At 47.3% G+C, this 25,176-nt stretch overlaps 1 protein-coding gene across 1 annotated transcript in view; it reads left to right on the top strand.

Moving 5' to 3' along the window:
* The first annotated feature begins 1,369 nt into the window (after positions 1-1,369).
* Positions 1,370-25,176, top strand: part of LOC146810545 (alpha-1A adrenergic receptor-like) — a 127,891-nt gene continuing 104,084 nt past the window's right edge. Inside the window, exon 1 of the mRNA XM_085617584.1 lies at positions 1,370-2,324. Coding sequence (XP_085473710.1) covers positions 1,370-2,324 — 955 coding nt within the window. The remainder of the gene's footprint in view (positions 2,325-25,176) is intronic.

Raw genomic sequence — 25,176 nt, 5'->3', positions numbered from 1 at the left:
AACAGATAACAATGTTGCTCCATGTATAATATAGTAAAGGCCACGCTTAGGGCGCACGTGACAGCTGACTTGCCTCTTAGGTTACTAATGGCACCATCATTGCGGGGAGGGGAGAGGCATGAATGTTTCAACTTTTATGTTTAAAAACTACCACTATAACTTTTAATAAATGCCTCTCGATGTAGTGTCATAATCTGGTGAATTAAGATGAAATACAAAAGCAAAAACAACAGTTGATGGACAGAATGCAGAATGTTTGACAATGTTCAACATTCCGTCCATCATCTTTTTGTGTTGCATTTTCACCCTAAGATGAAATACATCCACATATTAAAGAAATACAGTTTTTTTAATTTTGAAGAGACTTTATCATATTTCTATATGATGTTTGCAGCAGTATTTATTTGAATGCCAAAATGTTTATGGCTCACCTTGTTTTCGGGCTCTTAGGACCCCATGCCTCTTTTCTCTCTTTTAATTTGTTGGCGCGCTCACCTCTGTGAATTCAAGTTTAAGATTAAAAACGCATAAAAAATGCGCACAGCGAAACAGCCATGGATTTCCAATACACCTGGCAAAACGTCCACTGTATGAATATTTCAGCACCGAGGGCTTCCAGTTAGACTCGGTGGATGAGGTTACAATAGCCAACAGCGCCCTCTAATGCTCATTCTGCGGGTCGCCATCTGTGATGTCACCACGAGCCCAGGAGGCCCAGCAGCCCCTCTCGCAGCTCTCTCCAAACTCCAAGGCGCAGAGGGAGCCGCGTGTCCCAACAGTACAGACTGTCCTACAGGTCGCACAAAGGAGGGGACAAACACAGCTCTGACAAGTGCCAGACAACCACCCAGGCAACGGGCCCAGGCGTCCAACGACTTCTGACTGCTCTGACCTCTGACCTCAACTGAAATAGACTCTAACCACGTTGAAATGGTTATTCAGACGGAGTGAAACAAACAGCGCAGCGCGGGCTGCAGTCGCACTCTCCTGTGTTCGCACTCTCCTGTGCGCGGGAAGGAAGCGTGCGTGCTCTGTGCACGTGAAGCTGCGTGCGTCGTCCACTCATCAACGCTCGATACGTACAATCCTGCTGACATCCTTGATTGGAACATGGCAAGATGACCCAGGCTCTTTTTGGGGACCAGTTTAGAGATCCTCTCTTTTTGTTGGCAGTCAATGATTTTTTTTCCTTGCCCCTGAATGGAATCTCTCTTTATGGCGTTAGCTGGCGCGGGGGGCAGGCAATGAACTCTACGTTAAATGGCGATGGTCTGTACACAAACATGCCGAGAACAACTGATCCTTGAGAGACATTTCGCACTGGCCCCTTTCCACAAATCCGAACTTGCTATGGGCGACTCAAAGTAAAATGTATTCTTCACCTGGTGAGAACTTGTCGACCACAGGGCCTGAGGAGGGCTGGGAGCTCCCCAATAGCGGTGACATCAGGAACATCTCGCTCTCTCCGGACCACAACCAGACCTTGCCAGTGCTGGATCTCGCCAGGGCCACCACGGTGGGCCTCATTTTGGGAGCTTTCATTGTCTTCGCCATTGTAGGTAACATCTTGGTCATCCTGTCCGTCGTCTGCCATAGGCACCTTCGAACTCCAACCAACTACTTCATCGTCAACCTCGCCATTGCTGACCTGCTGTTGAGCTTCACAGTCCTACCCTTTTCTGCAGCACTGGATGTCATCGGCTACTGGGTGCTGGGGCGGGTGTTTTGCAACATCTGGGCAGCAGTAGACGTCCTCTGCTGCACAGCTTCCATCCTGAGCCTGTGTGTCATCTCCATCGATCGATACATTGGAGTGCGGTACTCCCTACAGTACCCGGCCATGATGACGAAGAAGAAGGCCATCCTGGCCTTGCTGGGTGTTTGGATTCTATCCATCGTCATCTCCATTGGACCTCCGCTGGGCTGGAAGGAGCAGGCCCCCCCAGATGATAAGGTGTGCCGCATCACCCAGGAACCCTCCTATGCTGTCATTTCCTCACTAGGGTCCTTCTACATTCCACTGAGCGTCCTCCTTGTCATGTACTGCAGGGTCTACATCGTGGCCAAGAGGACCACCAAGAACCTGGAGGCGGGAGTGATGAAGGAGTGCTCGGACTCCATGGAGCTGACCTTGCGTATCCATCACAGGAGCATCCAGGGGAATGACTCGTTCAGCAGCAGGTCCAAGGGCCAAAGTCCACGCAGCTCCCTGTCACTCAAGCTTCTCAAGTTCTCCAGGGAGAAGAAGGCGGCCAAGACGCTGGGGATTGTGGTCGGAATGTTCGTACTGTGCTGGCTACCTTTCTTCATAATTCTGCCACTGGGTAAGTGGTTTCTTAGGTTATTTAAAGAAAATCTGATAAGAGATTAGACATTTTAGGCTTCATCACTCACACTTCCATCTATGGCACTTCTCCTTATTAGGCGCTTCGTCTTACTACATTCCAGTTAGACTTCCCTTCGCTGTACCAACATGATTGATCAGGCCACGGTCTATCCATAATGAGCTGAACCCACCTCCACCCCCATGCACGGAGGCGACTGAACATAGCCGCTTCTATAATTCAGAGTAAAAAAATGGGGATCGCAAAAATAATAATAGTGCAGTAGCATATACCTGGAAAAGGTTCGATGGCCCACTGCCAAGCACTTACCCATTGCCAAGACAGGAGTTAGAATAGCAATTTAATGCACTTCATTAACAAGCATGAAGTGCCTGCCTGCGGCTGTGAATTAGGAATTGTTAATATGCCAATATTTAATGTTTTTGTGAGGTATACCGATGGCTTTTTTGGCAAGCTGCATTATTTTATCTGTATTATTCCAGGAGATATGTATTTCTGTATTTTCACGTAGGATGTGCCAAACAAGGGAACTGTCCTGCAAGTGACCACTTCCCTTCCACAGTCAGGGTTTTAGACTGCAGAACTATCCCTCTTCTTGTACAGAACTTTCCTCGACTCGGGCAAGCCATAAGAACGATTTCGCGAGCTTCACTGTCTCTCAGATGCATTTACAACGAACGAATTTTCCTAGAGAGAACGAATGAATGTGCTGACAGGTGAGCGTAGGTCGGCGAGCTTTCAGTCCGAGTTAGACGCCTCTGCGTGATTCTTCCCGTGTTCGAAGCGCCACTCAAGTGGGTCTGCCCCCCGCCTCTCGAACGGGTAGACAAGAGCTAGCAGTGCGGACGAACTGTACCGGGCAGGTTTGAATGAATGCATAGATGATTGCTGCACAATAAAATGAGATAGACTCAGCCCTCCCAGAATCGCAGCCTTTGATGGCAGAGTGAACCCCCAGATCCGTCTATTCTGCTAATATTCCCGCCCCTACCCGGCATGGCACGGTCTCCAGCGCTACCCTTGCTTTCTCAGCGCTATTACATGTATTCATCGTCTGATCTTAAACAAGAGTAGAGCTCCCTGAGCGGTCAGGGTATGGGTGCCTCAAATGCAACTCACAAAGTGATCTCGGCGCTCAGAGTAGGGGTGCCCCCACCCCGAATGCAACACCCAACGTTCAAGGTGAGTTCAGCGCTGCGCTCAGTGTAGGGGCCCCTCAGACTACAACATCCAACGCGACATGTAAGTGTGGGGTGCCTGCCCTAGTGCCCTTTCTATGATCTGCACATCTACTGTAGACGCTAAGAGTAGCAGACAGTGGTGGTCTGTGACGCCCGGAGGGACTGAACTGTTTTCAGAGTTGGGGGTGATGAAAATATGATTTAAACCACATTGGTTAAAGCTCTGCTGGGGGTAGCTATGATGCTCCCACCCCCCCACCCCAGCCTCGCATAATACATATCCCCCAACCTGCGTAACCACTGGTAGGTTAAACCCAGAGTGCTTGAAGAGGGACCAGCTATCGCTGTTGAGATGGGATGGTAAAGCCATTCTTTTACCACCCACAAAACAAACACACATTGAAATAACAGTCACAGCCATTCAGCGTGCTGCACATGTACGCCACATGTTCTGTGACTTTAAAGAGCAGCAGGCGAGTGAATCAGTAAACTTGAATGAGGGTGTTCGTTGAGCAAGTGAGTGACTGAAAGGAGGAACAGGCAAGTGAGTGAATGAATAAATGCGTGAGTGAGTGATTGACCTCGTGAGTGGGCACCCGAGTGAATGAGTGACCAATTGAATGACTGGGTGAGTGGGCAAGCATAGTGAGTGAATGAGTGACTAAAAGAATGGGTGGGTGGGCAGGCAAGTGAGTGAATGCATGAGTGACCAAGTGAATGGGTGAGTGGTGAAGCAAGCAGTGAGTAAGTGAGCAAATGAATGATTGGGTGGGTGGGCAGGCGAGTGAATGAGTGACTGGGTGAATGACTTAGTAAGTGGGCTAGCGAGTAATGAGTGGGTGAGGGAATAAATAAATGACTGCTCATTTACTCAGTGCAATTGGTTGTGGTGATCCAGTGAAGGGCAGAGTCCAGCAGTGATGTTAGTAGCAGCACTTCTACTCGTGGTTGTGGCTTGCTCTTTGTTAGCCCTGGTGCTTCCCTTGCTATCCCTTTGTTTCAGGGCCTGGTATGGCAGGAGGCATAGGCACTGGAAGTAGGGTTGCGGGGATTGCTGCAGCACCCGCAAAATAAACATGCTGGAGTTCAGAAGGTGAACAAGCAACAAAAGTGCCTTTACATTTTGTTTTTATCTCTTCATATTTGCTGGCCTTTAAAGACAGGTCAAAAGTCACTCTGTCTTCTGACAAATTGCTTCTTTTTCTTTGAACGTGGAGATTTACCTTCTCTGACTGCAAAGTGAGTGGTTCTTTGACTGCTAATTGAGAAGATTTTGTAAATTGATCTAGGTGACAATCTTGCTGAGGTGCAGGGAAAAGAAAGAATTTGTGATTCCATTTTTTTTATAACCTCACCAAATTTAAAATATCTTGAAATGAACCCTACAAATATTTCAAAATATATCAGCAGCAAGGAAAGCATAAATTAAGCAATTTTTTAATTCCTAGGTGTGATGGAGGCAAAGATTTTAATAGAATCAAAACAAATCAAGACACTTTACTTGGTGATGTGCAAATTATGCATATTTGCGGAAACACATTTTCCACACATTATCGTTTGTGCATTATATGGACTTCTCAGTAAAACTGTCACCTGTGCAAATTTAATGGTGCAAATTTAGTGCCCATTTCAATGAAAAGTGTGTCTCTAAATGACAGTGTGCTACCACATAATGCTTTGGTAATTTATTTGTGACTCTGTGCTCCAAAACCCATCACTGGCTACATATTATACCCTTACCACTCACCCGAATGAGTGTGGCTTGTTTGCTACACTTGTTCTTTGTAAGACGCATGGAGTTTTTAATATTAACTATGGCTTCAGTGATGTAACATTGATGGCAGCACCCTCACTCTGAAAATTGTTCCAGTACCGCTTGCAGGAGCAGAGAGTAAACCGTTGTGTAAGAACCTCGTTCACTTTCTATACTTTACACTTCTCACCCTAATGCTAACCTTCACAAGCAAATAACAAACTGTGGAAGGTTTAAGTGCGGGGCAGGGTGTAGCCCAGTGATGTAAACTGGCATGTCAAAGGGTGTGTTAAGCCTTGTTGGGGAATGTCCGTGGACTCCTGGGTTGACAAAGGAATGTCTTGAGTTGTTTTCTGAAGATAAGGTCATCCTGATGTCAGCAGTGACAAGGAATGCACGTGCCTGCCCCTTCCTTGACAGAGAGCGCCATTTGTTTTTTGGAAAATTCAAGATTCCAAGGATAGATGAACTTAGCGATAAAATGGGCATGGAGTGGGGTTCCGCTCTGAGATGGCGGGCCCTTCCCTTGGGTACGTTTATGGAAGAGTGTCAAGATTTTCAACTTAGTGTGTGCAGCTAGAGGAAGTGGGTGGCGAGCAATCAGATGCGGCTTCGTGGTCTCCCGGATTTTATGTCAAGGCCGAAGGCGAGCATTATTAATTCATATCTAATGTCACACGCCTCATCAGCTACACTGTGACATTCACAGTCCAACGACTTCAAGAATTCTAGCAGAACACTTAACCAACAATCACATCCCAAGGATGGGGCTTCAAGAGATCGGGCCTGGTCTCCAGCCGCTGTAGTCCTGGCTGTTTTAGGAATGAAAGCAGACATATTTTTTAAAACACTCCCTGACTGCCTGCATGTTATTTTATGTAATGTTAATTTATAAAGCGCTCTAATCACCCGCGAGGGTATCTAGGCGCTTGAGCAGGGGTTTAGGCGTGTGACACCCGTCCACTATTCGAACAGCCAGGTCTTAAGCTTCTGCCGAAACTCAAGTAGCGAGGAGGAGGTTCTGATGTGTCGAGGGAGGGTATTTCATGTTTTGGGTCCTTTGTAAGTGAATGAACGACCTCCTGTTCTGCATTTGTGAATGCAGACGGGTGGGGTGTGGGGAGACTAAGCATAGGTGTTTCAATGGGTTGTGAAAGTGTATATTGCTATTGAGGTAACCAGGTCCTGCGCTGTCTAGGGCTTTGTAGGTGTGGGTGAGGAGTTTGAATTGGCTGCGTTTGTGGCTGGGAAGCCTGTGGAGTTCTGCATGGTCTGAAGTCTGTTCAGGAGATGTTAATAGTTTCTCACATTTGACTTCTATGTCACTGCACAAAAAGTCAAAAGACTACAAAACTCAGAAATGTCTGGTTAAACCAATGGTGCAAACTAGTATAGTTCTTTAGAAGTGGAAAATCAGTTCACCTATCTTCTGTACTTATCAACGACCTGGAGGCTCACCGCCACACTGCTTTAGTCCTTGACACGGACAAAACTGTTAAAGCTCCCCTCATCTGGACGAGAGAGCGCCAGTTTGAGATCTAAAAGGGTGCCAAGGTTCCTAGCTGGTTCTGATAGAGAGGAAATGATGAGGAAAAACCGTGTCCAATGTAGGTACGTTGTGAAGTTGTCAAGTTTTGATATTGGTCAGTTTCATTATACTTTGACTACTGACCAGGGAGAGCAGAGAAATGAGGGCAGAAACGAAATCCTGAATGGCGAATGGCATAAGAAAGAACTAAAGATAAATATGGGAAAAAAAGTGCATAAGACTGGAATCTTGGACACAAGCAGAAGGCAGGCTGCGAGAGTAACAGGTTATCAAGGAAACCAACCAGAGAAGGTGTGATACTTGAGTTAAATCACTGAAGGGCAGCATTAGACACTCTTGTGGAGAAGTGTGGCTCAATGGTTAGAGCGGCAAACCCTGATGCAGAGGTCCGCCCGTGACCAGGGTTCAATTCCCGCCTTGGCGGGTCTTGGGCTCAATTCCTCGGACCTGTTAATTCTCGCCTCGGTGCCTATTCTAATCATGGGTCCAACTCTGGGCAATAGCTTGCTTAATCTCCACAACGGCCCCAACAGTGCTGGGATGCCTGGCTTCACCTTGGGGGTGCCCAGGAGTGGACATTTCACAGGGAAAAGCCAGTAAGGGTTCCACAGCGGTATGAGTTACAGCGCCAGGAGACCCTAATTGGGTAGCAGTGCGCTTTACAAATACAACCACATTCACATTTACTCTGGCCAGAAAGTATCTAGTCAAAGGGTCAGAATTTGTTCTACGGTTATGGGGTCACTTTTGCAGCTTTTGACCATGTGTCTCAAACACTAATAAGTGGACTTCCCACTCTAAAACATAGGTAAGCGTCTACTTTGGTCGAGGTGACAGGCAGTACAACAGCATCTCCACCGTGAGCGGTTCAAAGGAGCGACGTGTGTTGGCCCAAACACTGTGCAATCTGTATGTACTTACCTTACCCAACATCTTACAGCAAACTGTGGGTTTTCCTCGAAGGCTGGGGCCAAGGAATCTGTCGCTAGTGTTGTATGTTGATAATTTGGTGCTGATATCAGACCCTGATTGGCTCGTTTCAATGCAAATAAGCATCCGCAGTAATTGTTCAAAAGACAAAAGTTTAGACGTTCGGTCAGAGCCATAAAAAAGTTAGCTGATAAACTGGAAGTAAATCAGTAGGATCCAACAAGCAGCCTAACTAGTGAGGTTAATCCTGACCGCCGTGATAAAATGGACAGTGCTATTGAAAATCCTACAATCTCTGGTCCATCAGCTATGTATATGCCTTAAACATACCACTAAACCATTCATGAGTGACCTTCTCAAGTAAAGTGACGTCAATCTTAACATATGGAGTGGCTGTGTTTAATGGCTCCATTAATATGAACCTGAATACCATTGAACAGAGCAATTGCACTATTGTTATGTTATGTTGATTGTATAGCGCGCTAATCACCTGCAAGGGTTTCCAGTGTTTGAGTCATTATAGGGAACCTTCACAGGTGTTTTTATGTTTGGGGTTGGACCAGTCTGCAGGAGCTTCATTTATGGATACAGCAGCTGTTCATTTTCAGCATTTAAAATTCAGTGGGCACGGCTCACTAGCTGCTGTCTTATGGAATCATACGAATCTAAGTAATTGTCGGGTCCACTGGGCTAATAGTTTCCCAAAGAAATTGATTCATAAATAGACTGAGCGAGGTATGGGCTGATACATAGATCTCATGACCAATGAAGTTAGCACAAACTAAAGAAGCAGTCCCTTCAACAATTCCATTGGTGACAAGAATAAGGCTACAAGCCCAAAAGATGCTCTGTCTGCTGGATACATTCACCCACCCACAACCACAGCATTATTTGTACTCTGATACAAGCCCAAAAGATGCTCTGTCTGCTGGATACATTCACCCACCCACAACCACAGCATTATTTGTACTCTACGCGGAGCCCTAAAGTACACAGCAACTACGCCAGGTTTTCTTTGTAACAAGTAAAAGTATTGACTACAGCAAGCACACATCATAAGAGCTAATAAAGGGACAGACTTTTGGCGAATCCCCTGAGACATGCCATTGTTGTCATACTTAGTTTGCGTTTCCGAGGGCTCTTTACCTTCAGTCACAGCGCCTTGCTGTATTTTATTACATTCTGCATTTTACTAACAGTAAAAGCTGCCTCAGAATCATGTGCCTCAGGCGTTGCTGATCATTTTTGCCCATATTTGTTTAGATTTTTAGAATCAGCTGTGAAAGTATTTGCTATAATCTAATTATGCCAAGTTGACTGTAATATGAAGGGTGTGTACTAAATTGGTCAACAGGTTTACCATTAGTGACTAATACTTATTTTCTGCAGCAAGGGCCCAGCTCTTAACAGATTACTGTTAATGTGTCTTTTAATTTACTAAAGGTCATCAACGTTTTCTTAACTCGAAATTTCTGTAGTATCTGCCCTTTAAAGTTGTAATATTAAATATTTTTTTTGTTTTGTTGTTAAAATAGTTATTGACTAATACAGCAAATAATTAATTTACTTCCAGGCAGGCCATTTTTAAAACATGTCCACCTGGATTTGTAGTACTCAGTAAAAGCCGTAGAAAGATGCATATGGCGTCATGTGAAGATGGTAACAGTGCCTATTGCATAACAAGTCATCCCTACGTTTGAGGAGGGTGGGCTCAGTGCTATATCTGGCTTTAAGTTTGACTGACTGATAAACAGTAATTAGGTTTCTACAGCTTTTGAAGTCAGGGGTCACATGGCATGGGAGCTCGATGTCCACAGCTCATGGACCTGTGGTCAACTAGAGGTTGGGTTTCCACAGCTCTTTGAGTTGGGGGCAATGCAGCAGCTGGGTTTCCACAGCTCTTGGAGCCGGGGTTATGCAGCACTGGGTCTCCACAGCTCTCTAGAAGTTGGGGTCAGGCAGTGGGTGGGTTTCCACATGCTGCTTTTGTTAAAGTTGAGCAGCGACTCGGCTTCCACAGCTCTTGGAGTACCAGCTGGCTTTCTACAGCTCATGGACAAGCTCCTTCTGGGGTTTTACCTGCTACTGCAGATAAAGTTTAGCATCTTCTAGTTTTCCACAAACTCTTGGTGCTGGGGGTCAAGCAGAGGCTGGGTTACCACACACCTCTGGAGCAAGGGAGACACAAGCTTTCTGGGTAGTTTGCCCATCAGAGGAAAGATGTAATGGCTGTGAATTTAGTCAGATCTAAGGATGGTTCATTAGAGAGAGTTTGGATCATTTTTTGTTATCCATTAGAAGAGGCATCGATAGCATGATGTGTATTCGTTAGATTTAGTGTGGATTGGGGATGTTTATTCGCTTGAGGTTTGGATTGGGGGCTGCTTATTTATTGATAATTTTTGGATTGTGAGACGTTTATTCATCGAAGGTAATTTCTTTTTGGATGTTTATTGATTAGAGGTAGCGTTGGTTGTGGAATGTTTATTCATTAGATGTTTGGATTGTGGGCTGCTTATTTATTCGCATTTGATTGAATTGTGAGATGTTTATTCATCAGAAGTAGTTTGTTTTGGATGTTTATTGTTTAAAGGTTGTGTTAATTGTGGGAAGTTTATTCGTTAGAGGTAGTTTGGAATGTGAGATGTTTATTCATTAGAGGTAGTTTGTAATGTATAATGCTTATTTATTATATGTCGTTTAGATTGTAGGATGTTTAGTCATTAGAGAAAATGTGGTTTGTGGCATGTGTACAGGCCATGCAAACATTAATGGACTCAGAATCAAAGCGAACGTGACAGCACTTTCTCTCACCACAAAAGCTGGAAAAGAAGCTGGCCCATAAGAAGCTGTGTCGATACCCCCGAGGAGGAGGGCTAGATGTCCCAAGAGGCTGGGTTTGCTCTATCAGTGGAAGTCAACTTGACAGCTGGAGGAGGTAGGCCTGATGCCGCAGAGGATGTGGACTTGATGCCCCTGAGGAGATAGGCAGGGTGCTCCACAGTATGTGGCCCTGATGCCTCAAAGGAGGTGGGCCGTTTGTCCCAGAAGATGTGGGATGATGTTGTCTTGATGCCCCAGAGAAGGTGGGATTGATGCCCTGTAGGAGGTATGTTTGATGCTGTAGAGCAGGGTTCTCAAATGAGTAGCTCGTGAGCTACTGGTAGCTCCCCACCGATCTGTAAGTAGCTCTCCGGTATACTACATTTGAAGCTTTTGCTTGGGTGAATTCATATATGTATACCAAAGTTGAAGTGTGTGTATTTGAGACGAAAACGTGTATATTTTCAAACCTATCTTGAGAATAATATATTTAAAGCTGATATTGTGACAAACTGTGTGACATTGAAGATTTATTACTAATGTGTTACCTTACTGCCAGAGGCAATGCAGCTAGGGCTGCTATGTATTCTCCATGTAAATGCATTCCAAATTGACAAAGCCTTTTTTACATTGCTTTGTGCAACACTGCTTGATGCATTGAACTGCTGGCAAACCTGCTGGTAATCTTGCATAGCTTGCGACTAATGTAATCTTGTCTGATGTGGACATTATTATTGCAAATCTAATAATATTACGAGCTCTGGATGGTTTTCATTGAACATAAGTAGCTCTTATTACAGAAAAGGGTGTGGCCCCTGATGTACGGAATGTGTTTTTGAGGTGGGCTCTATGCCTAGTAGAAGATGGGCTTGCTGTCCCAAAGAACTAGGGCTTTATACAAGAGAGAGCTCAGGCTTGATGCCACAGAGGATTTGATGCCTTGGAGAAAGTACCCGTGTTGCCGGAGAGGAGGTGGGCTTCATGCCCCAGAGAACATGGGTTTGGTTCCAGAGGTGGGCTTGATTTCGAAGTGGTTCTGGGCTGATTGCACTTGAAAAGGTGGGGTTCATTTCTCAAACCAGTTAGGATCGATGCCACATTGGATAGGGTTGTATGTCCCCCAAGGTGACTTGATGCTCCAGTGCTTCTGGGCTTGATGCCCTATGAAAAGAGTGTACTTGATGCCCCTAGAAGTTTTAAGATGGTTACAGTGACAGGGAAAGGCAGGGAATACATTCCTGATCCTCAAGTATTGGCCAGGACTTTCTGGTTGTGCAGTGTCCGGCTGCATTTCACTTTAGAACAAGGCATTCCTTATTTGACGATGGTATCAGTTTTGAAAGCATGGGGCCCGATTCACAAAAGTAATCTGAGACAAAATCACGACTTTCGGTATTCACAAAAGGCATTTAGGAGTAGTAACGTTAGGATTCCTAACTTTACTACTCCTAAATGCCTTTTGTGATTACAGAAAGTCGTAAAGTTAGAATTTTGTCTCAGATTACTTTGTTAATCGGGCCCATGATGATTTGTAGCAGGGTTCTTATGTTGGCTTACATTTTTACCTGGAATAGTTGGAAAACCACAACCCTGCAATAGTCAGAATAGTTCCCTGTTTTATCTTCAGATTTTCTTGGTAAAGTGTTTATTATCGTGACACACAATTTGATTACAGAAGCTCTAATTTTCCCTGATAGGACCTTGAACTCAGAGTTGAATGTAAGCCCAGAGAAAGATCTTCTTTCGTTTTTTTTCCACTAAGTTTATGAGGATCATGGGCCACGTGACATTTTCCTAGCATGAGCTGAATGCACACATGCCATCCTGCCCAATCGTGATGATGCTGGGGTGTTATCCTCATCTAAACTATGGATTATGATGGGCAAGGATTAGTTTGATTGCATTTATCAGGTCGACGCGAGTAAGAGACTTAAGTGTGATTAAAGGTAGAGCACAGATGGAGGATGGGAATAAAGACATGGCTTGCCTATGCCTGGAGTATTTGTCTTACATCCAACTTGACTGAATCCATGTTGGTTTTTCAGGATAGCCACATTAGACGGCAGCATGAATTGTGAAGCATTTTACATTGAATTGGAACATTACAGTCGGCAGTTGTGCTCTGTCCGACTGTGAGCAAACATATGTGAATGCAAGCAATTGACCTGATCTTACCTTGCAATGGAAACAACAAAGTGATTTGTGGTCTAGAGGCTGCACCCTGTCACCACTCCTACCCCACTCCCCCACATCCATTAAATCACAGCTCAAAGATCGATACTTTTTTTGTTAAGGCTTCCATGTCAGACCGTTTCCTGCTCCACTGCCAGTTTTGAAATGTAACAAAACAATTGCTGCTGACGTGTATTGATTTGGAGCCACAAGTCCGCGTGCTGAAAAAGGCCAACTGAGCAGTCTGTCCTTCCGCGGTTGGTAAACTGAGAACCAATAAATTGGGCAATAGTAATTTGGAGTGTGAACAATTGGCATTGTATGCACATGGATATGGCACATGTCGCTATTCATGGTGTTTGTCTGTCCAAAAGATCAATAAAGATATATAAAAAAAATTGCAATAGTATCACCTGTTAATTATAGCACCTAGAAACGGAATAAGCGGGGCATGAAGTGTTACATATGAAAATGCATTATTAAATTACCAACGTCCAATTCTGACTTGGCAAAAATCTGTGGCGCCTGGTCACCCTGTTGGAGCTGCACTTGGGTATACTGCGCTATATTAAGAAATGAATACGGTGTGGCTTGAAAATCATGCAGTACAGCCTACCGCGTTTTTGGGCACCAGGGATGTGCCGTATAATATTTTTGCTTCCACCCTGAAGAAGCATCGCTGGCACCAAGCTTTAGAAGAAGATGTTAAACTGTTTTCCTCCCGATCTCAAGTGATGATAATAAAGGGCAGTGTACGAGGGCTCGACTTGCTTGGAGGTAAAAGTCACACTGCAAAGAATAGCCAAGAAGAGCAGACTCACCAAGCCATGGCCGGGTGGAAATTACAGAGGATAAAGGAGAAGGAAGCCTTTAATGATAAGGGTGCGTTTTCAAAGCATTTTGAAAAGCTTTCTTTTATATGGATAGAGTAGCGTATGCAAGCTTGTTATCGCGCCTAAGATAAATACAGAAAGGAAAAGTCAAACACAATGCTTATTTCAACAATTAAATTAATTAAAAACATTTGAAACACACACACTCTACATTATTACTAGAAAACAAAGCTTTGTTAAAACAATTTGGAAAACACGTGTGCCTGCTTTAGAAACCTATTTGCTTATTTTTTTAAAGTGCACACGCTCTTCCTGAAGACTTATTGAAATATTTGTTTTCTACTAATAATAAAACGTGTGTGCATGTTTAAAATGCATTGTGCTTAGCTTTTATGTATTTATCTTAAGCACAATAAAAAAGTGTATTTACAACACATTTTTAAACAAACTCTGATTACAGACAGTGCTGCGCAGGGGCAAAATCAAATATGCCGCAACGGAGCTTGAAGTGGAGCAACTAAAAGAAATTATGAATTTATCTTCAGGACAATAAAACGTGTGTGTTTGCACCACATTTTAAAATAAAATAAACAAACTCTGGATAGAGACAATGCCGCGCTGGGGAACAAGCAACATACCGCAACTGAGCTTGAAGCGGAGCAACTGGAAGAAAAAGAAGAGTCAAGGAAAATAAACACATAAATATAAATGCATAATAGGACGGGCAGTTAAGGCGCTGCTCCGTGGGAGAATACAAATGCCAAAAAGGTGGGACAAAGAAGGATTGACCAGTAACCAGGAAGCCTTTTTGAAGGACGATCAAACTGAGGAAGGAAAATGCATGGGCAGGATGTAAGCCACAGAGTAGATTACAGCATGTCTCAAGAGACAGTGCATGCGCTGCATAGGGCTCAACCTAAGAGCGCAGTATTACTGGTGGGGGTGTGCACATTCTAATAGTAAACATGTGATAGGAAGGTGCAAGGGAAAATGAATCTTTCAGGAGGTAGGAGCCCTGCGAGTTTCTGAGAAAGGCCTCTATGCAATGTTTAGAAGCCTGAGATGTATGGGCGTGACCACCAGCCTGTACCCAAGATTCTGCGGGAGGGTGTTATGATATAAAAACACACAGGGGCGCAGCAAGGTGTCATGGGACCTAGTGGAAGAAAGAAAATGTCTCCTCTCTACTGTCTGAACACAGGTTATCTTAATTGTATTTCTATAGCACATGCAAACCTTTGCAGTCAAACACTCAGTTGCCATCAATATCTAATAAAAATCTCAGAAAGAATATGATTTCACTAATGACCTTATTTAAAATATGTATGAATCAACCATTCCGGTGCTGCATCAAAATCCAGCCACAAACCATCAGTAGATTTTCACTAGTCAAGGTCTGTTCCAAATGTACAACATGTTATAAATGCCTGAGGAAAAGGGATTAACAACAAAACACGGATAGTATCACTTTACAATGTACTTTTTCATCCCAAGATAGACATTATTCAAAACTAAAAAAGTGAGTATTTGTAGTAAGAACTTACAACATGTGTCTACCACACAACTCACTAAAAATAGGTATATATACCTCCAGTACCAAGCAAAGGAGACAACAGGTAACTGTGAACGCAGTGGGTTGAAGGTTTCAGAGGCTGCCATGATCCATGTCAGCTGGTGATCTTTTCACATTGGTGCGGAATAAAGACCTGGCAGCAAGTAGCCTAAGTGCAAATTGGGAAAGACTAAAACTCACCTAGGTGTATATGCCCCACTCCGGATTATGTAGAAAATAATTGGACTAAATACTGCATTTTACGGCACATGTTCCCAAACAAATTGAATAAAACCCAGGTGATTCACATTCAATTCTGAAAAAGGCAATATAAATTAATCTAATACCTCAGTTTGTTCAGATGGGCACATCCAAATTCCAAAAGATCCCTATCACTTCTGGAGCCCCCTAGAGTTCCATACTGTCTCCTGCCATCTTCACCCTATAGATGGAGCCTCTGTGTGCTCTACTCTACTCACAGATTACAGTATCAAGATTCACCAATATACTGACGACACACAACCCTCCCTGAAAGTCTCCCCTACTTCAGACATCCAACGCCTTAAATACTGTCTGCACCTCATCCAGACCTGGATGTCCAGTGCCAGTCTATACAGAATTCCTTTTATTTGCCAAGAACAACAAGCAAGAAATAGTACAAACCTGGCTCAGTGACATGAACCTTGACAGCTTTGAACGTCAACTTTCACCAAACTCCAGGTCACTTGGATTCACCTTGGACACCAATCTTACCCTCAAGTAACACACTGCCAAAAAACAAAGACAGCCTGGTACCATCTCTCTCTTCTAAAGAAAATGAAACAGTTTCTTCTAGAAAGCAACTTCAGAACTGCTGTTCAAACGTTTGTACTCTCACATCTGGATGGTGGTGATGCCCCCTTTCATGGCCCCCAAACTCCACATTAGCCCAATTAGAGTTAAACTTATACGCTGGAGTACGTGTTATTTAGGGCCAGATGAAATATGATGACATCGGATGTATGACGTTACAACGCACACTTTTACAACGCATGCACTTACAACGCATTTTTTACAACGCATAATCCATTACAACGCATGACATTACAACGCAGGACACTACAACGCATTTTAAAAAAATACCTTTACAACGCATTACCATTACAACGCATACTACCTTTACAACGCATACCATTACAATGCATAATATTAAATTACATTTAAGGTAAGTATTTGATAGTATAGGGGTAAAAATTACTAATCTAACTCCAGGGGGTGCAACAGTAGGTTAAGTGTTGGATAGTATAGGGGTAAAAATTACTATTCTAACTCCAGGGGGTGCATCAGTAGGGTAAGTGTTGGATAGTATAGGGGTAAAAATTACTATTCTAACTCCAGGGGGTGCAACAGTAGGGTAAGTGTTGGATAGTGTAGGGGTAAAAATTACTATTCTAACTCCAGGGGGTGCAACAGTAGGGTAAGTGTTGGATAGTATAGGGGTAAAAATTACTATTCTAACTCCAGGGGGTGCATCAGTAGGGTAAGTGTTGGATAGTATAGGGGTAAAAATTACTATTCTAACTCCAGGGGGTGCATCAGTAGGGTAAGTGTTGGATAGTATAGGGGTAAAAATTACTATTCTAACTCCAGGGGGTGCATCAGTAGGGTAAGTGTTGGATAGTATAGGGGTAAAAATTACTATTCTAACTCCAGGGGGTGCATCAGTAGGGTAAGTGTTGGATAGTATAGGGGTAAAAATTACTATTCTAACTCCAGGGGGTGCATCAGTAGGGTAAGTGTTGGATAGTATAGGGGTAAAAATTACTATTCTAACTCCAGGGGGTGCATCAGTAGGGTAAGTGTTGGATAGTATAGGGGTAAAAATTACTATTCTAACTCCAGGGGGTGCATCAGTAGGGTAAGTGTTGGATAGTATAGGGGTAAAAATTACTATTCTAACTCCAGGGGGTGCATCAGTAGGGTAAGTGTTGGATAGTATAGGGGTAAAAATTACTATTCTAACTCCAGGGGGTGCAACAGTAGGGTAAGTGTTGGATAGTGTAGTGTAATATTATGCGTTGTAATGGTATGCGTTGTAATGGTAGTATGCGTTGTAATGGAATGCGTTGTAAAGGTAGTTTTTAAAAATGCGTTGTAATGGTATGCGTTGTAATGTCATGCGTTGTAATGGATTATGCGTTGTAAAAAATGCGTTGTAAAGGTAGTGCGTTGTAAAAGTTGCGTTGTAAAGGTTGTTCCCCGATGACATCACCCCTATTCTGATGGAACTATGTTGGCTCGCCTTGCCAGACCCCACATCTTCAAAACTAGCTGCATCATCTACAAAGCCATCATAACAGTACACCATCTATAATATAGCTTACCATCTCTGGTGGCTCTCCGCACACCCAAAGCCAGGCCACCATCAAACTGGCAACTACGAAGGGTACAAAGAAAAGAATTAGGCAGTAGGCTTTTTCCATCTATTCACCCAGAATATGGAACACCATCTCTGTATCCATAAGGACTGCCCTAACCCTGCTCCAATTTAGGAATGAATTGAAGACACATCTCTTTACAGAACACCACATCACAATGCCGTAACAATCTAATAGCCAACTGCCTCTCCTATCCCTATTTGACTGTATGCTTGTCTTTGACCCTGTAAAGCACACTGCTGCCTTTTCGGCTTGGTTCACCCTTTACAAATATCATACTTACAAACATACATGCATACATATAGTCATAAAATAATCACATAAGCAGGAATAGTAGAAGAATTTTTAATCCTCCAGGCAAAATATCATTTTGCCTGCTTGAACACTCCCCAAAGGCCATTTTCAGACCTTTTGTTGTGTCCTGCTAGGTGGTCTCACCTTTCCCGCTTGGAAGTACCACCCTCATAGTGGTAAGTGAATGTCCTTCAGTACCAAGGAAGCAATGTGCTCTTTTGTCCCCTAGCATCGAAATCTCATTTTCATTAAATACTTACATATTTAATAACCTTTATCCCACCTAGGCCTGGCTGATGTAACCTTGATGGCCCCCCAACCTGATTGCTGCCTGATTCTGACTGCTGCACCTCCCTCTTGATCCCCACTGTAGGGCGCGTGGCCAAACTACATCCTTTCTATCTCTAGCCCAATATTGGTTGCTGCAGTCAGACCATTTAACTTGTCTCTTTTGGGCTCGTGCAGCAATGTTGCTCCTTTATCCCATCTCTTTTGGGCTACTCCGGCAATGCTGCCCCATTTATACTATGACCAAAGGACTCAGTGCATGCGCTGTCTGTTGCTAAACATACCGTGGGTTTATCAAGAACATAAAGAGTACTTCTGCGTCCCTGTGCTAAGTGTTGCTGTCTGTCGGCCTTGAGCTTCTCCCAACCCCCCTCGTGTTGCACTCACCGTGTGTACTCTGACAAACACAGTTGCTTCTGGTCTATGTGCTTCTCCCCGCCCGCTCTACATTGCTCTCTTTCACTCGTTTGCTGCATCACACAGCTTTGCTGTGCCTTCTCAGTCATCTACTTCTGCCCACCCGCACCCTCTGTGTTGCATCCTCCACCTGTGCCCTCCCCATTGCTTCCGTCCCCCACCCGCGCTCCTGTGTTGCATCCTCCACCTGTGCCTTCCCCATTGCTTCCACCCCCCACCTGCACCCTCTGTGTTGCATCCTCAACCTGTGCCTTCTACCCATTGCTTCCATCCCCCATCCGCGCTCCTGTGTTGCATCCTCCACCTGTGCCTTCCCCATTGCTTCCATCCCCCACCCGCGCTCCTGTGTTGCATCCTCCACCTGTGCCTTCCCCATTGCTTCCGTCCCCCACCCGCGCTCCTGTGTTGCATCCTCCACCTGTGCCTTCCCCATTGCTTCCGTCCCCACCCGCGCTCCTGTGTTGCATCCTCCACCTGTGCCTTCCCCATTGCTTCCACCCCCCACCTGCACCCTCTGTGTTGCATCCTCAACCTGTGCCTTCTACCCATTGCTTCCATCCCCCATCCGCGCTCCTGTGTTGCATCCTCCACCTGTGCCTTCCCCATTGCTTCCGTCCCCCACCCGCGCTCCTGTGTTGCATCCTCCACCTGTGCCTTCCCCATTGCTTCCGTCCCCACCCGCGCTCCTGTGTTGCATCCTCCACCTGTGCCTTCCCCATTGCTTCCACCCCCCACCTGCAGCCTCTGTGTTGCATCCTCAACCTGTGCCTTCTACCCATTGCTTCCATCCCCCATCCGCGCTCCTGTGTTGCATCCTCCACCTGTGCCTTCCCCATTGCTTCCGTCCCCCACCCGCGCTCCTGTGTTGCATCCTCCACCTGTGCCTTCCCCATTGCTTCCACCCCCCACCTGCACCCTCTGTGTTGCATCCTCAACCTGTGCCTTCCCCATTGCTTCCATCCCCCATCCGCGCTCCTGTGTTGCATCCTCCACCTGTGCCTTCCCCATTGCTTCCGTCCCCCACCTGCGCTCCTGTGTTGCATCCTCCACCTGTGCCTTCCCCATTGCTTCCGTCCCCCACCCGTGCTCCTGTGTTGCATCCTCCACCTGTGCCTTCCCCATTGCTTCTGTCCCCCACCCGCGCCCCTGTGTTGCATCCTCCACCTGTGCCTTCCCCATTGCTTCCGTCCCCACCCGCGCTCCTGTGTTGCATCCTCCACCTGTGCCTTCCCCATTGCTTCCACCCCCCACCTGCACCCTCTGTGTTGCATCCTCAACCTGTGCCTTCTACCCATTGCTTCCATCCCCATCCGCGCTCCTGTGTTGCATCCTCCACCTGTGCCTTCCCCATTGCTTCCGTCCCCCACCCGCGCTCCTGTGTTGCATCCTCCACCTGTGCCTTCCCCATTGCTTCCACCCCCCACCTGCACCCTCTGTGTTGCATCCTCAACCTGTGCCTTCCCCATTGCTTCCATCCCCCATCCGCGCTCCTGTGTTGCATCCTCCACCTGTGCCTTCCCCATTGCTTCCGTCCCCCACCCGCGCTCCTGTGTTGCATCCTCCACCTGTGCCTTCCCCATTGCTTCCGTCCCCCACCCGCGCTCCTGTGTTGCATCCTCCACCTGTGCCTTCCCTATTGCTTCCACCCCCCACCTGCACCCTCTGTGTTGCATCCTCAACCTGTGCCTTCTACCCATTGCTTCCATCCCCCATCCGCGCTCCTGTGTTGCATCCTCCACCTGTGCCTTCCCCATTGCTTCCGTCCCCCACCCGCGCTCCTGTGTTGCATCCTCCACCTGTGCCTTCCCCATTGCTTCCACCCCCCACCTGCACCCTCTGTGTTGCATCCTCAACCTGTGCCTTCCCCATTGCTTCCATCCCCCATCCGCGCTCCTGTGTTGCATCCTCCACCTGTGCCTTCCCCATTGCTTCCATCCCCCACCCGCGCTCCTGTGTTGCATCCTCCACCTTTGCCTTTCCCATTGCTTCCGTCCCCCACCTGCACCCTCTGTGTTGCATCCTTCACCTGTGCCTTCCCCATTGCTTCCGTCCCCCACCCGCGCTCCTGTGTTGCCTCCTCCGCCTGTGCCTTCCCCATTGCTTCTGTCCCCCACCCGCGCTCCTGTGTTTCATGCTCCACCTGTGCCTTCCCCATTGCTTCCGTCCCCCACCCGTGCTCCTGTGTTGCATCCTCCACCTGTGCCTTCCCCATTGCTTCCGTCCCCCACCGCGCTCCTGTGTTGCATCCCCACCTATGCCTTCCCCATTGCTTCCGTCCCCCACCCGCGCTCCTGTGTTGCATCCTCCACCTGTGCCTTCCCCATTGCTTCCGTCCCCCACCGAACTCCTGTGTTGCATCCTCCACCTGTGCCTTCCCCATTGCTTCCGTCCCCCACCCGCGCTCCTGTGTTGCATCCTCCACCTGTGCCTTCCCCATTGCTTCCATCCCCCACCCACACCCTCTGTGTTGGATCCTCCACCTGTGCCTTCCCCATTGCTTCCGTCCCCCACCCGCGCTCCTGTGTTGCATCCTCCACCTGTGCCTTTCCCATTGCTTCCGTCCCCCACCTGCACCCTCTGTGTTGCATCCTCCACCTGTGCCTTCCCCATTGCTTCCGTCCCCCACCCGCGCTCCTGTGTTGCCTCCTCCACCTGTGCCTTCCCCATTGCTTCTGTCCCCCACCCGCGCTCCTGTGTTTCATCCTCCACCTGTGCCTTCCCCATTGCTTCCGTCCCCACCCGCGCTCCTGTGTTGCATCCTCCACCTGTGCCTTTCCCATTGCTTCCGTCCACCACCGCGCTCCTGTGTTGCATCCTCCACCTGTGCCTTCCCCATTGCTTCCGTCCCCCACCCGCGCTCCTGTGTTGCATCCTCCACCTTTGCCTTTCCCATTGCTTCCGTCCCCCACCTGCACCCTCTGTGTTGCATCCTTCACCTGTGCCTTTCCCATTGCTTCCGTCCCCCACCCGCGCTCCTGTGTTGCCTCCTCCACCTGTGCCTTCCCCATTGCTTCTGTACCCCACCCGCGCTCCTGTGTTTCATCCTCCACCTGTGCCTTCCCCATTGCTTCCGTCCCCCACCCGTGCTCCTGTGTTGCATCCTCCACCTGTGCCTTCCCCATTGCTTCCGTCCCCCACCACGCTCCTGTGTTGCATCCCCACCTATGCCTTCCCCATTGCTTCCGTCCCCCACCCGCGCTCCTGTGTTGCATCCTCCACCTGTGCCTTCCCCATTGCTTCCGTCCCCCACCGAACTCCTGTGTTGCATCCTCCACCTGTGCCTTCCCCATTGCTTCCGTCCCCCACCCGCGCTCCTGTGTTGCATCCTCCACCTGTGCCTTCCCCATTGCTTCCATCCCCCACCCGCGCTCCTGTGTTGCATCCTCCACCTGTGCCTTCCCCATTGCTTCCATCCCCCACCCGCGCTCCTGTGTTGCATCCTCCACCTGTGCCTTTCCCATTGCTTCCGTCCCCCACCTGCACCCTCTGTGTTGCATCCTCCACCTGTGCCTTCCCCATTGCTTCCGTCCCCCACCCGTGCTCCTGTGTTGCCTCCTCCACCTGTGCCTTCCCCATTGCTTCTGTCCCCCACCCGCGCTCCTGTGTTTCATCCTCCACCTGTGCCTTCCCCATTGCTTCCGTCCCCCACCCGCGCTCCTGTGTTGCATCCTCCACCTGTGCCTTTCCCATTGCTTCCGTCCCCCACCGCGCTCCTGTGTTGCATCCTCCACCTATGCCTTCCCCATTGCTTCCGTCCCCCACCCGCGCTCCTGTGTTGCATCCTCCACCTGTGCCTTCCCCATTGCTTCCGTCCCCCACCGAACTCCTGTGCTGCATCCTCCACCTGTGCCTTCCCCATTGCTTCCGTCCCCCACCCGCGCTCCTGTGTTGCATCCTCCACCTGTGCCTTCCCCATTGCTTCCATCCCCCACCCACACCCTCTGTGTTGGATCCTCCACCTGTGCCTTCCCCATTGCTTCCGTCCACCACCGAACTCCTGTGTTGCATCCTCCACCTGTGCCTTCCCCATTGCTTCCATCCCCCACCCGCGCTCCTGTGTTGGATCCTCCACCTGTGCCTTCCCCATTGCTTCCATCCCCCACCCACACCCTCTGTGTTGGATCCTCCACCTGTGCCTTCCCCATTGCTTCCATCCCCCACCCGCGCTCCTGTGTTGCGTCCACCCCAGTTTTGCTTCCACCCCTCACCCCTTATTTCTTGCGCACCATTTCTTGCTCCACCTGCTTTAAAAAAAAACTTTGTGCAGTTTGTTCTTATTAGTTGGCAATCCAACTTTGATCAGTAACTTCAAAAAACAAGCATTGGCAAAGCCAATAGATCTCAGTCCGATTACGTGAGCGCTGAGCTGTTGGCTTTGCTAATGTTTGTTCGTAAAGTATTGTATTTTTGGGATATGGTGCTACTGCACCTGCTGCACATGATGATGAACTTCCAGCCCAGTAGGTGTAGTAGTGTGGGGTAGGGACTGGAAAGAACAGCATATCTCAGTAGTTGGTTTTGTGTGAAGAGGACACTGTGTGTGAAAGAGCAAAGCTTGTATTCTTGGACGGACTGGAAGGACACGAAGGATGGAGTGTAATGGGTGTAGAACAGATTTCAACAAGGAACATAAGCAGTGTGTTAATGTTGTTAAAGTGTAATTGAATGTGGCGGCAGCTAATGGACAAAAAGCACGTGAAGGTAGGTTCTGAAGGTCTGAAGTGGAAAAGGAAGATGGAGAGGGCGTGGTCTTTCAGAAGGACAGCAGTTTTGGTTGTTTTCAAGTACCACAGGTGAAAAAAGTACAACAAGCATGGTTAGTGATGGTTAGTTATTGAAGACATATGTGAGGAAGAAAGGTGTGGCACCACTGCACCTGCTGCACCAGTGGAGGCTGCGCCCTTGGAGATGGGGGGCAAACTCTAGGGACCGGAGAGGAATATGAGGATGGGTGAAAAGAAGCAGAAGTGTGAGGTTAATAAGTTTGTCTGGAGCACTGCACTTGCTGCACAAAAGGAAGCAATGGGCCAGGAGGTGCAGCTGCACTGGCTACGAACGGGAAAGGACGGAGAGGTGTGTGGGGGAGGAGTGCAGCGCAGAAGGGTGGCAGCTGCGTGTGGTCTTATTATAGCACAGGCCTGGGAGAGGGCACTTTGTAGTAAACAGTGGAGCCAAGTAGAAGATGTGCGGAAGTGAGCAGTGGGGTAGACAGTGTGTGATGACCTCAGTGTCAGGAAGGAAGTAGGCTCCTTGGGTGCTTTTAAAATCTAAAATGAAGCATTAACGTGTGGTCAATTGGTCCCTGAAGCCACCGTGTCCTGGTGCCACTGCACCTTCTGCATGAATGGAAGTACTCCAGTGGAAGTGTAGATGCAAAGGGCAGGGACGGGAGAGGTGCCATACAAGATCAGTATTGGGGGTTGCTGTTGTTTCAGGATATGTCCTCATAATTTTCAGGTGAGAATACCAGCAACCACTACATAGTTAATGAAAAAGTGCAGCGTCATGGCCAGCGTGTCATTGGCTGCAGTGCAAGTCAGGACATGGGCAGCTGTGTTTCTGAGAGAGAAGTGAAATAAAGCATTCATCTGTGTTGGTTTTATTTTTGGAGTACGGTGGCACTGCACCTGCTGCACATCATAAAGTTACCACCCGGTAAGTGTAGTTGTGTAGGGCAAGGATGGGAAAGGGAGACCTGGAGGTGTGTGTGGGTGGAGGCAAGAGATACCTCGCTTATGTGGGTTTGTAAGTAAAGCACAAGGCTTAAACAAGCATAGTTTATATTTTAACAGGCTGGAAGGGCATGAGTGATGGAGTGTACAGAGCAGAATTCCGCAAATGCTGAAAGTAAACTCCAGGAAGACAGTCAGCCTCTGAGTGATGAGACAATATAAGTAGAGGCAATGACAGCAAAAGGAGTAAAATGAAATGAAGGGAGGCTGTGGAGCTTTAAAGTGGAACAAGAAGCGGGAGGCACATGGGGGTGGCTTAGAGAATAAGTGGGCTCCTGGTTGTTTACATGTAGCAGGGTGCAAAACATCACAACTTGTGCGGATCATGATTAAAAGCACACAGGAGAGAGTCTATTGTCCTGGAGCCACTGCACCTGCTGCACTAACAAGCTACGACCCTGGAAATGTGTGTGGGGGGGGGGGGGGTAAAGGCTAATGGCGGGAGGTGACTATGTAGAAAAAAGCAATGGATCGAATAGGTTTGCGAGGTAGGGCACTGTGCACTGCACCTGCTGCACAGGCGGAAGCTAGTGTCCAGTAAGTGCAATCTCGGACAGGGGACGAGGGGGGGTATTAGGAGTGGCTGGGCAGTGAAGACTGGTGACAGGTAGATGAGGTTTCACTAAAGCGCTATCAGCATACTTTGTAGTTAACAACGGAGCCAAGTACACAATGTGTGGAAGTGTGCAGTGGGGTGGATAGTGTACGAAGCCTCCAGTTCCAGGAAGGAAACAGGCCCCTTGGTTCCTGTTTAAAAACATTAAATGAGGCAATAGTCTGTGTTCAATATGTCCCTGATTCCTCTGTGCCTTGGTGCCACTGCACCTGCTGCATCCATGGAAAGTACTCCCAGGGGAGTGCATGTGCAAAGGCTACTTACTGGAGACAGA

This window comes from Triturus cristatus, chromosome 7 (genome assembly GCF_964204655.1).
Source record: "Triturus cristatus chromosome 7, aTriCri1.1, whole genome shotgun sequence".
In the NCBI taxonomy this organism is placed as follows: Eukaryota; Metazoa; Chordata; class Amphibia; order Caudata; family Salamandridae; genus Triturus; species Triturus cristatus.
Note: the sequence above shows the minus strand (reverse complement) of the source record. Positions and strands in the feature narration are given on the sequence as shown.